General features: G+C 41.3%; 1 protein-coding gene across 1 annotated transcript in view; it reads left to right on the top strand.

Moving 5' to 3' along the window:
• The window catches only part of unc13a (unc-13 homolog A (C. elegans)), a 69,946-nt gene that overhangs the window by 6,934 nt on the left and 49,629 nt on the right, over window positions 1-13,383 (top strand). The window contains exons 2-3 of the mRNA XM_054788549.1: window positions 6,886-6,915; window positions 7,244-7,343. Coding sequence (XP_054644524.1) covers window positions 6,886-6,915; window positions 7,244-7,343 — 130 coding nt within the window. The remainder of the gene's footprint in view (window positions 1-6,885; window positions 6,916-7,243; window positions 7,344-13,383) is intronic.

Here is a 13,383-nt window from a genome sequence, read left to right as displayed (position 1 = left end):
CCGAAAAGGGCTAGGAAGAAGCAAAGCTTATTTAATTCATCCCCATCCCCATTTTTCAGCATTTACTGTAAGTTGTGCACTTCCTTTCTTTTAATTTGTACCACATTACCCATTTGTTGTAATAGTGAATGAAAAACCATAAAGATGTTTGATAGTCCAGTAACTGGACTATCCTCACACACATACAGTACCTTTGCTCAGCCTGATGTATGTGACTGCGAAGTTCAGTCCCTTTCGGAAATTCCAGGTTGATGTTGGCGTGGAGTGAGCTGAAGTGCTGTTGAAGATTTGAAGCTTTGAAATGCTTTGAAATGATAAAGACGCCTGACACAAAAGGCAGAGTGGCTTGCCGTTGCGCTCAACAAAAAAATATGAGCTCTCCCACTCTGGTAAAAACGTCCTGTGTTCATCCACATATTTTCGTTGAACTGTGCTTTTTCCCTGCAGAGAGAATTTCAGAGAGAATTTGACAAATTACTTTCTCGAAAGATCGTGATCCGACTGGGAAACTTCGAGCTGTTTTCATTCAGTGTGCATGCCAGTAAAAATACCGTAATAAACTCAAGCAGAGCGCGCACACAAATATCATAATGAACTAAACTTTGACATGCTTTCATGCCTTCATAGGAGCTGTGTGAAAACGGGCAAAAAGCTCCATGCGACTCGAGAGCCGCGGGTTCGCCACCCCTCGTCCAGTTGTTGAGTTTCTAGATAGCATGTTCAGTAGTATTGACAGATGAGAAACTAGATAATAAAGGAAGCAAATAAATAAATAAAAATAGGGCATTAAAAGTAGATAGTTGGTGTGCCTTAAAATAGTCCGCTATTTGACGATTGTATTCGGAGGAGTGTGATTCGACTATCAATCTCGCCATTGAATCATATGAAAATGTCATGTGATCAAGATTATATCATTCTGATTACATGGGGGTTCCCACGGTAACCGCTGAACAGACATTTTTACATAGAATGTCTTTGTTTTTGTTATAGCGTATTTTGATACAAATTCAGCCTCATTTGTGTTATTAAAGAATTGAAGACTATAAGAATGTAAGAATTGAATTAAACGATGTGTGCACTTTAAAAAAAACTTTGCCCATCATCCAAAATTCTTATGTGAGACATGTGTAAACCACCCTACTTCACACTGCCCGCTCCGGGGCTCGAACAGAGGACCTTCATGACGGGAGACGAGAGCGCTGACCACACGGCCAAAAGCCCAGACTGTTGGCCGCGCGTTCAGCGCAGCTCTTGAGGCAGAGGGAGTGAGGTTTTACCAACGTACACTTGAGCAACCTCACAGGCTGGCACCAGTTACACATGAACACACTTCTCTTTTTGGTGCATTTTAAAGATATAAAAACAGATTCAAAGAGCCAGCAAGTATGGGACATACCTATTCCTCCCATAAAGTCGTCTGAAAAAGTCTCCAAAAAGCGCCAACAACGCTTCATTTACATATAATGTGGCGTGCATATTAACCAAGCTACAGCGACATTGTTATTATTATTATTATCATTGTTACGCCGATTGAACTACATTACTGGCGTATTGACACTTGGCCATACCACACCGAGATGCCGCCACCGCTGTTGTGTTTTTATTTCTGAGTTTGGAAAAGTTAACGCTAGGCGTAGGCGTTTGTTTCTACGACGTTTCTATCTGAAATCAATGCACCACGCAAGGAAGTTCCGGTAATCCTTAGAATGGCCGAAATACGCAAAACACTGCAAGTATTACATGTTATCATGAATGTACCTGTTACTACATGGTCACAGCATGTATATAAAACCATAAAACATTGTTGGAAGTTTTTGGAGGTGTTTTAATAGCGGTCTATGTAGGCAGCATAGATGTATCCTATTATGTGCACCACTGAGCGGTTTTTATCTGTTTTTATATCTTTAAAACACACAGAAAAGAGAGGCATATGTGTTTATCTCTCATTTGAGGATTGTGGATGATGGGCAAAATTCCAAAAAAGTGCAGTTTTCCTTTACTTATGCAAGATGGTGGCGCGTACACACAGCAAAGCCCAGCGTCTCTTCCAGATTTGCAGTTTTATAGTTATTATTTTGTTCGGGTCTGGTTTAACATCTTACACTCAACAAGAACTTTTGGAGTCTACACACACCACCCAGCCGGACAGAAGTGCTTGCAAGCCGCATCGAGAAGTAAACAAAGTTGAGGAAGGCGCGGTGGAATACAACCTAACACCAAGCTAGCACACCGCACAAACTCTCTTTACCAATCATTTTTGTTGCTAATGTACGGTCTTTAATGAATAAAATTGACAAGTTACGATTCCACATCACTCGAGGTAAGAGACTTTTCGACTACTAACCTGCATGGAGAATATCAAACAAGTACGGTGAATGAAGTAACGCTTAACGTGGGGTCTGGTCAACTTTCTGGCTAACTAGCGTTAACGTCAGGTCGTTTGTCTATGTAAAAGTCAGAAATGAGATCTGTTTATAATCGACTATCAGTTGACTAAATCCAACCAATCGGATTTAGCTATGAAAATCCTTAGTGGAAGAGAGCCCTAGTCGAGAGTATTATTGTCTAAACATACTGTAACATAAATGAGTACCAAGGTAATTGTGTCTTTCCGACAGCCAAGCATGGTGGTGGTAGCATTATCATTTGACACTGCATGAGTGCTGCCAGCACGGAGGGAGCTGTGGTTCATCATCAAGGGGAAACTTGAATTCCAATGAGCTATGCTTAAGGCAAAATGAATCGATTTTTAGTTCCTACAGTAAGAGAGTAAACAGAGTCTGAGGTGAGAAGAAAACTCCACAAATTATCCAGCACAAATTCAGTTTTGCGGGGAGTCAGAGAGGGCCTATCCCTTTTATGTTCCCTGAGAGTACCACACTTTGAAAACCAACCATACAGCTACTATGCTTTGCTTGTTAATGAATGCTGCTTTTAACTTGTCTTCACACTTTCGGGATATGCAGGAGTTGGGGGTTGGGCTTTTGTGGCACTTTACAGATCAATTAGGAATTGGCACCAATCTCAAGAAACCGCTGCTATATCATATCATATTTTTGTTTCCCATGCTAATCCCTTTACTGAATAACGTACTGCCACGCTTATTAGCCCAACATAATGTAATGCTTAACTTAACAGAAAGAGGGTTTGTTTTTTTATGCAAGCACATGCTCCACCACACCACTTGACTCATTAATCAGAGGGATATCTGATGGGCATTAATTATCTCAAGGGCCTTGTCGGGTGACACTGCTATTTTAAGAAAGCCCCAGTTTGTCCACAATGATTATTATGATGTCACCGCCGGGAGAATGACTCACAATGAGCTTCTTTGTCTTGGTCTATTTGGGTTGTAGCCAGCAGTGTATCCCCCCAACCTCATTTTTAATACTTTATTCGATGAGTGAGATCAACAATTCTTTCGGGGAAATCACAGGTCATGTGCAGTCCTCAAGGGGACTGGATGCAGCTGCCTCCAGCTGCTTAGTGGGCACCAACATTCGAACGTATGAATAGCATTATATCCCACCGCTTCCTACTTGGTGGAGGTAAGACGTAACACAGGCACATGCATTAGTTATGTATGTTTGTTGTCAGCTACTAATAGCGATGTGTCTAAGTTTACCTACTAACGTTAGCGATCATTAATTATATAGGCCAGGGGTCGGTAACCTTTACCATCAAAAGAGCCATTTTGCCTCCTCTTCTAGTAAAGAAAGAAGAACCGTGAAACATTACACAACTTATAAACATTTTAACATTTTAAGCAATAAAATTCAACTAACAGAAGTGCAGTGTGCATGTGTAGGCCTACTTTGAAATAATTTAAACATTGAACTAGCTATGCCTTTTTGAGTCGTTCCCGTATTTGGGTAAAACTAAAACAAAATGTAGCCACCTTTAACATAAAGCAGCCAATCATAGTTCTGCATATCAGTGCTGTCTGGTCAATATCGTTTACATCACTTGACTCATCACAGGCAATTGAATATGCTTGCACTGAATTAATCTAATCGACTTGCCTACTGGTAATGTTTATTGCCATTCTATTGGTCCTGTCCTTGACTGTCTTTGCAGAGAGAGGTACAGTATTTCTTTAATTTTCTGAATAATTTCCTGTATATTTTTTAATTCAGAAAATAGTTGCTGTGATATGTTTATGAACGATTCTTTCATGTATTCTCCATCTGTGAAACGGCTTCCCCCTCCTTATGATCTCCAGTGCAGCCACAACACGAGCAGCTGTAGTTGAGTTTGGAGCCTTGGAGGCTCTTCTTGAAAGTAAGTTTCTTTTGTAGTAGTTCCGAAATGGATCTCTTATGCCTATCTGCAGTTGGGTCCTCAGAAAAAGCTGAGTGCTTCTTTAGAAAAGGTCTTTCAATGTTATATTTGTTGTCGCTTGCTAATTTCTCGCCACATATCAAGCACACGGGCGGGTAAGCCAGTGTCATTGGCAGTGAAGGCAAAGGTATATGTCCATTCAGACATAAATTCTTTATTGTCTTCTGAGAATTTTCTTTTTAGTGACGTATTCATGGGTGTGGCTTGCTTAACGCAGGGCCGGCGCACTCAACAAGACGTCTTTTTCTTGTCTCGCTTGTCTCATACATTGGCCCCCCCTTCCCATGCGCATCCAATCAGCAGTCAAAACATCGATGCATTCATGGCTTGCGGTGAGTTGGATATTTCAAACTCTTTTCGAAAATGCCGATTTCCTCCACTTCGGTGTTAAAAAAAAAATACAGAGCTTTGTGAAGGGAGCCGCGGGTTGCCGATTTCTTGTATAGCCTATCATAACCATACATACGATACAATACGGTTGGTGTGTGTGTACATGCCACAGACATTTCTGTGAATACATATTTTAGTTTAAATACTGTTAAAACTGACAGTTTATGGTGTACTCAGATCTGCTTTTCATACTTCAAAGTTGGTGTTTATACTGTGCTAGGTTAACAAAAACCTAAATAATATACTGTACTGTATGCTTCTGATGCAATCGTTAAGTGTATTATTATTGCTAATATTTAATAACATGTAATATTTAATAATCCATCCATCCATGTTCTATTTTGCTCATCCTCACTAGGGTCGCGGGTATGCTGGAGCCTATCCCAGCTGACTTTGGTACACCCTGGTCGCCAGCCAATCGCAGGCCACATATAGACAAACAACCATTCACACTCACATTCATACCTATGGACAATTTAGAGTCTCCAATTAACCTAACATGCATGTTTTTGGATGTGGGAGGAAACCGGAGTACCCGGAGAAAACCCACACACACACGGAAACATGCAAACTCTACACAGAGATGCCTAACGGAGATTCGAACCCAGGTCTTCCCGATCTCCTGACTGTGTGGCCAACATGCTAACCACTAGACCCATATTTAATAATATTTAATAATATTTAATGATGAATCATTATGCTTCTACACCATGACTTATTTTCGTTTTTTTACAGAAAGTTCCCTTATTAGGCGAGATTTTTATGCACAAAACTGCACGTTAGCATGAAGGTTATAGTGAGTACTTTTTGTTTAATTACCAAAGACATTGCAGTTGTACCAATTAGTCACAATAAACAATGAGAGATTTCAAATTAAGTTGTTGCAATGAAAGTCAGTCACGGTATCATGCCAGTCCCACACTTGTTTTTATGCCATGCAACATAATACAAGCCTTGTCTTTAATGTAAAGGTAACATCAATGAAGCAGCGGGGATGAAAAGCTGATGAAGAGCTGTGAATATTAATGCCATACCTCTGAATGCAGGGAGTGAAGGGTATCGGCATGGCGCTGGATGGAATTAATAATAAAAGGGCTGTAGCTTGGCTTCAAACTGTGGTTTAAAAAGTCCTTCTACGACCACCAGACGTCCTTGCATGGAGGAGTACTGAGGGCGGTATCATTTCACTTTAGATTTTGATGCAGTACTTGTGTTGACCCTCAGCCAGCCAAGCAGGTTGTCTCCCGCTCCCTTTTGAAAGCTGTATCTGCAAATGTAAAATGTGGTCAATGATGGGCAGAATCTAATGCAAGGGTGTTGAAAGTTTTTTCAGTGAGGGCCGCATACAGAATAATTTTAAGTTGCAGGTGCCACTTTGATATTTTTCCCCATGTGTTTATTAAACACTAATAAATAAATAAACACTAATAAACTAATCAAATTGTTTTTCTTTTCAGTGTGAACCTAATCCTCCTTTGTAATGCACAAATGTGTGCCCTGTTTTATTACATAAAAAAAAAAAATGCTCCAGGTTGATAACTAGACAAGCTCTGGGCCACAAATGCCATCAGGCTGCACTTTGGACACCCCACCACAATATCAAAATTAATCGCACTAAATCATATGAGCACCCACCACAGCTCTATCTGCTGTATTTGGGTGATCACGGTCACCGTGCTCTACCGTATTATTGTTCTTATGTTTGCTATCACTTCATTATACACTCTATTACTGAAACCTTCCTGACTGTGGATTATTTTGAGTCGTGTGAGCAATCGCATTGATTACAGTATATGATGTGTAACATTTTAGCTAGCAAATAGGCACAGCAATGGAACTCAACGCATGTGCTCTGGATTCTTTACCTGATCACATCATACTTGTTGCTAGGCAGAATAGGTGGGGCTAGATTGATTTGTGACACCTATCCCTGGAAATGATGCATGGTCAATGCGGTTTTCTTGGCAACTCTGGCCACAGGATTCAGCTACCTCACTTGAATGGTTTGGTCATCGACATTAAAAGTTACAATTGCTGCAGAGGAAGCGTTACTTTCCCTTGATGTAAAATTTTGTGAAAAATATTTAAACTTGTTATTAATGAGTTCCATATGTGCTCATTTTGATACATTTTGTTTTCTCTTTTTCTTTGCAGTGAAAAAAGCCAAGCTTGATGGACCCCAAGGTAAGCTCCTCCTCACTTGTATGTTTTTTCCACTGCATGGTACGTACGGCAATGCCTGCATTCACAATTGGCGCTGTTGTAACATTTGAGGATACGCCACAGGAAATGTCCAACATAACATGCATGCTAATGTTAGCTTACCATGTCACTGCAGGAGTATATGTCCACACTCGTTTAGCCACTGCCCTCATTCTCCTCTTTTGCTGAGAATGAATGACATGCGATGGTCTTTTTTAGTACTGTGCAGTGGCAAAGCGGCGCTACAATAAGCTGGCACTGTGCCATAACTTTGACTTGATTTTGTTTGTGTATTTTTTGCCTCCTGCAGAAAAATTCAACACTTACGTGACGCTGAAGGTGCAGAATGTTAAGAGCACGACCATCGCCGTGCGCGGCAGTCAGCCGTGCTGGGAGCAGGACTTTATGTTGTGAGTCATTCCCTATTGCAGCTTTATTGCCGCTGCACCTGTCATATAATAAGCCACATGTTTGCATTGCTTCAAGATACAAATGTTAATAGTGTTCTTTTTTTAGGGGGAAATGGAGGGATTTCTTGTTATTGTGTGTTGTGTATCACATGGTTATTACATACTGTACTGTGTGTAGGTGGAAATCTCTGTTAACTACGGCTAGCTTTCACACCAGATGGCTGATATAGGCAACTGTTAGCAAGATGAAGTGTGGAAGCTATAGATCACGGTAACACAAATGTCACCCCGGGGGAGAGCTCAGCAGGCGTGCTCAGCTGTGGCATTTATAACTTATTCCAAAGGAGCTATTTATCCTTTCATTTCTTTTTAAAGACTGCATGCATGTGGTGTGTGTGTGTGTGTGCGTGCATGTGCGTGTCAGGAGATGTTAGAGTTCAATCACCCAGTCAAGACTGTGTCTTCACATTATTTAGCTTAGCAGGCATTACTGTATATGCTCTCACTGGACATTTCATTAGGTACACTTGCACAATCCAAAATAGTGTTTATTATTATGTATTGTGACAAATTGTGGGTTAAATGTTTTTGGGGCTTTTAATAACAGTACCTCTATTTATTTTTAGAACTGCATGACAGGCAGGTTGAAATGCTCCAGCCACAGGTTCCAACGAGTGCTGTGTCTCAAATTCTGCCTTTACAAAGACAAATAATAATGTTGAGTTTTGATTGACATGGTGAGAGATGTCAGTTATCTTTAGTTTGTCGTTTAACGTGCTGTCAATCAAATGGACACAAGTACACAATTAAGGACACAGTTTTGTGTGCAAAATCTTGCGTACTACATTGTGCAGGTGTACCTAATGAAATGTCTGCAGAGTTTGTGGAAGGAAATGCTAGCACGTTTAGCATCTGCAGCGATGTTTCCTAAAGAAATACTGGAAAGAGAAATTCTAGAGTCAAATTGTTGCCATTATAAAATCTTTAAATACAGTCCAGGCAATTTGTTAGCGGCATTTTAACATTCTTAACTGCCATGAAGGTATAAAAAGAGGTTAATGCCTGCTATATACAGTGGTGTGAAAAAGTGTTTGCCCCCCCTTCCTGACGTCTTCTTTTTTTTTTTTTTTTTGCATGTGTAGCGGCCTTAGTGTTACTCAATAACCAAAAAGCTAATGACACTTACATTCATGCTAGGTTCGAAGAGCTGGATACCCTTGTTCATTTGAATGACTCCCATAACGAGTCGGACAAGTGAGTTGTGGAAAAGTTGAGCAATATTAACATTTAATGAAACACAGTACCTTGGCAACGTGAACAATATATACAATACATGAAAATAAAACGTCGAGCTCTTAAAATAAATGGGGGGAAAAAAGAGGGTATGTCCCTTTTGAATTTTTGTATGCACACTTATGTTACTCTTACTCCTACTACTACCCGGGAAGTTTTTGTGTGTCTTATCTGAATCACGTGTGGAGTGAATTTGTAGTCTGATGTCCTCAGGGCAGATGCCGCAGCTGGCCACACCACGGCCCCGTCCTGTCCCCTTGTCTGTTCCTGGGTTTGGCTCGCCACTGAACCCTCACGGTTCAGATTCAAGTGCAATCACAGTCCTCAAGAAAAAACAATCGGAGCTCACACGAGGCACACTTGATGGAATGGCTCCTCACGTCAATGTATGTGTACACTTCTTAGTCCGGGATGGTTCTTCAGCTTGGTCACAGTGCTTTCTCGTGCACGTCTCATTTAGAAATGACGAAAAACAGTCAGGACCCATCCCCCCACCTGAATGCGGAGGGAAACTACCCTCTCGTTCACCGGGTTAAACTCCAACATACAGGTCACAAGCCGGGTCACATCAAGAATTGACACCCCTGCCTGTCGCCTCTCACTGCTGGCAACGCCAGTGTGGAATAAAGTCCAGCCCCTCTAGAGAGGACTGGTCCCAGAGCTCTTGCTGTGCGTTGAGGTGAGTCCGACTATATCTAGCTGGAACTTGTCAACCTCGCGCACAAGCTCAGGCTCCTTCCCTACCAGAGAGGTGACATTCCACATCACAAGAGCTAGCTTCTGTAGCCGAGGATCGGACTGCCAAGGTCCCCGCCTTTGGCTGCCACCCAGCTCACTCTGCACCCGACCCCTTGGCCCCCCCGATAAGTGGCGAGCTCATTGGAGGGGGGACTCATGTCGTCTCTTTGGGGTGTGCCTGGCCGGGCCCCATGGGTGTAGGCCCGGCCACCAGATGCTCGCCATCGGGCCCCTCCTCCAGGCCTGGCTCCAGAGCGGGGCCGGGGTGACCCGCGTCCAGGCAAGGGAAAACGTGTTCCAATGGTTTGTTTCATCATAGGGGTCTATTGAGCCACTCTTTATCTGGCCCCTCACCAAGGACCTGTTTGTCATCGGTGACCCTACTGGGGGCATAAAACCCCCCCGACAACTTAGCTCCTAGGATCATCGGGACACGCAAACTCCTCCACCACGATAAGGTGGTAGCTCAGGGAGGAGCTGCTGGATTGCTATTGCATTTTAATTTGACTTCTGTTCTCACAATGTTTTCTCTTAACAAAAAAATGCCCCAAAATGCCAAAGTACTGTAAAAAAAAAAAAAAATGCACACAGAATGAGGCCTTTGATGCTCGCTGAGTTCTCAGTCAATATGCCATGGGCAACTTTAGAGACATAGTCTACCTGAATATTTTTGGTCATTTGCATCATTGGCATTGAACTTTCAGGCTAACAAATGCATAGTTATTAAACAGTAGTCTGTGTGTAACTTTTGTCGTGTATTTATGTTCAGCTGCTGCGCTTTGAGTAATGACTGGGAGAATGAGATGAGTGGGCGTGAGCAGATGCAATATTTCCTCTTGTTGAGTAGCCTGGCTTGGACAGCTACTTCTGTGTGATTTATTTAGAAGTGACTCATCAACATGACTAAGGAGCTCTAGAAAGAACTCGGACTTTTGTAAACATGATGAACAGGTACAACTGTGGTCATAACCACAAGTGTCTGCTATAGGCACTTCACTGCAGTGACTCATTATAAAGTGTATTGCCTCTCTTTTATCCTCCCAGAAAAATAAGTTATTTTTGCATTAAATAATCATCTTGGAAAAAATCAATATGCCACAATATTCTTTTTTTTGTCAGAAATAATAATAAAAATTTTATAAATAACTAATAAAATAAGTCATATTAGTATGAGAAAACAATGTACAAGTAGAACATTGAAAAATTGTAAAAAAAAAAAAAAAAAAAAAAAAAAAAAAAAGCCCAAAAGTAATATAAGGAGAAACAGTTCATAATAATAATACGCTTTGTCACTGATAAAATGAGTAAATATATTTTATATGTGTACATATATATATATATACTGTACATTATATTAAATATTTAGTTTGGGTTGGTTTAAAAAAAAAAGAAAGAAAAGCGGCCCCCGCATCTTTTGATTTTTCAGTATGCGGCCCTCAGTGGAAATAGTTTGGACACCCCTGTTCTAAGGTATTCTGTAAAAGCATAGACAAAGACCATGAAATGCCACAGCACAAGAAGACAGTCCAACACCTGAGGGCACTCAGGAGTGTGCTTAAGTAGGCCTAATTGGAACTGTGAAACAGGTGTGCAGCAGGCTGCAGCAGTGGCTCCTCCTCGCAACTCCAAAAAAGGCAACAGAGAGCACAAAACAGGCTAATGACACTAACGAAACTAGAATTGCTGTTATGATTATGCAAGTGGCTGCATGGTTAGCATGTTGGCCACAGGAAGACCAGGGATCGATTCTCCCCTTGACATTTCTGTGTGGAGTTTGCAAGTTCTCCCCGTGCGTGCATGGGTTTTCTCCGGGTGTGAATGGTTGTTTGTCTATATGTGCCCTGCGATGGGCTGGCGACCAGTCCAGGGTGTGCCCCGCCTGTTGTCCAAAGTCAGCTGGGATAGGCTCCAGCATGCCCCCGCGACCCTAATGAGGAGAAGCGGTATAGAAAACGGATGGATGGATGGATTATGCAAGCCTCTATGTTAGTTTGGACTATGTTCACTTTTAAATCAAGAAGAATTTGTAGTACATGAATGACGCAATATTAAATTCTGTACCATGATAAACTATAATAATAAGCATTTTGCCAGTGTCAGTGTTTCGTCAATAAACACTGAGCATCATTTTTGTGGCCATTGAGTATATAGTCAACTCATGACTAATTCATGATGGATAATCTGTCATGTTTGTATTTACTGCCATCTAGTACTGGTTAAAATATGATTGAATGATGTGATAAACCAGCTAAAAACAGAACGCGTCTTATGGCTATAAAATTCCAAATGCAAAAACAGTTGACTCATCCGAGGAGTTAAAGGAAAATAAGATTTCTTTCTCTCTAAATACCTGACTCTGTCCTTCATTTCAACCTCTCCTGCTCATTTCCTCTTCTCCCTTTTTCTTCCTTTTATGAAGCAGCACGCCAATGCTGCCATTTGCCAGATTATATCCTCGGCTTCCAGGGAAACGGAGATGCATTTTCATATCAAGGCTATTATTAGGATTTGAATCAGTTAAAACTGCCAGCCAAGCCCTGCCTGCGAAGGCTCGACTATTGACAAGGGATGTTAAAGGCAGCTGATTTGGGGTTTTCTAGACAAAACACTCAAAATGATTCAACCCCCTCTGTAAATTACATTTATTTGCAAAGTTTATAAAATTGCAGTAGTTTGCATGAGCCAACAAGAAAAAAGCAATTAAATAGCTTTATTGAAATGGGCCATCCATATAGAAATTTTTACATTTTGCAAATACAGCCAAACCTGTTTTAGCGTCCACCTGTATAGAACGGCCAACTGCCTATAGCGGCCACTGAAAAAATTCCCCGCAGAAAATTTACGTGTTATAGACCCTGTTTATAGCGGTCACCTGTCTAACGCAGCCAGCGGCCACCCATTATGTATCCCTTGGTCAATATCTGAATATCTATCTATAGCGGCCAAAATGCCGACTCAAGCAGAAGCTTCACGAAAATGTTTTGTTTTTTAAGCAATGAAGCCGTCGTGTGTAGACTTTAATTACTGAGTCCTAGTTCGACATAAAAAAGCCGTCTTCTTACTTTGCAATGCCGCCCTGAAAAGATTCAATGACGGCCAAAACTGTAATCTTCCCACTTTGCAATGCCGTGAATAGATTCTAAAATAGCCAAAACACCTAAATAAAACATCTAAAATATCACTTAATTGCTGACTAATTAGAGATTAGAAGCCGATTCAGTAAGAAAGGAGTGATGGTATTGTTAGTTTACGACGATCTTCGCACCTCCTCCACACTCAATTGTTCACGCACGCACACATTCATGACTGCTTCACGCGTATCCTGTACATATATCCTCGGGCTCGTTCACTAAAACTTTTATTTCTTGCTTTTAAAATCGGGTTTTAAAAAAAATCAAAGATGGAAATTTGTGACGTTCTGCAGGACAGGAGCGAGCATCCCGTGTCCTGCGCTCTTATTTGGTGGGCTGTGCCTTCTCCGGGGAAGAAGAGGCAGCCGCTTTATGCCTGGTGGCCGCGCAGCTGCGGTCAATTAACATTTGTGGTGGATAAAAGGCCAGCGCCGTCGAATGTGCGGCGCTGGTTCATTGTTGTTATTGATTTTACTAGTTTCCTCACCAGAGCTGTTGCCTAGATTTACCTACCGGTTTATGTGTCAACAAAGCGTTTTCCCCTATGTGTCTTGGTTTTGCTCCACAGTCTTTTTGTGAATACATGTTAATATGTGTGCGCACAAATTCAAAATGGCCGCCAACCTGTCTATAGCGGCCACCTGTCTATAGTGGCCAGTTTTGCCGTTTCCCTTCAGTGGTCGCTATAGACAGGTTTGACTGTAAATGTAATTTCCAGTGGGGATTGTCTCTTTACACGCATTGCCCACAACATTAGGTAAATCTGTATCAAATTGTCACAATTGCAAAAGTAATAATGTTATATATGAGAAAATATAAATATATATAAATATTTATATAAGTATACAATTTGAGCATGTAAAAATATGTTTTCAATA

Source organism: Dunckerocampus dactyliophorus, chromosome 10, assembly GCF_027744805.1.
Source record: "Dunckerocampus dactyliophorus isolate RoL2022-P2 chromosome 10, RoL_Ddac_1.1, whole genome shotgun sequence".
Taxonomy (NCBI): domain Eukaryota; kingdom Metazoa; phylum Chordata; class Actinopteri; order Syngnathiformes; family Syngnathidae; genus Dunckerocampus; species Dunckerocampus dactyliophorus.
Note: the sequence above shows the minus strand (reverse complement) of the source record. Positions and strands in the feature narration are given on the sequence as shown.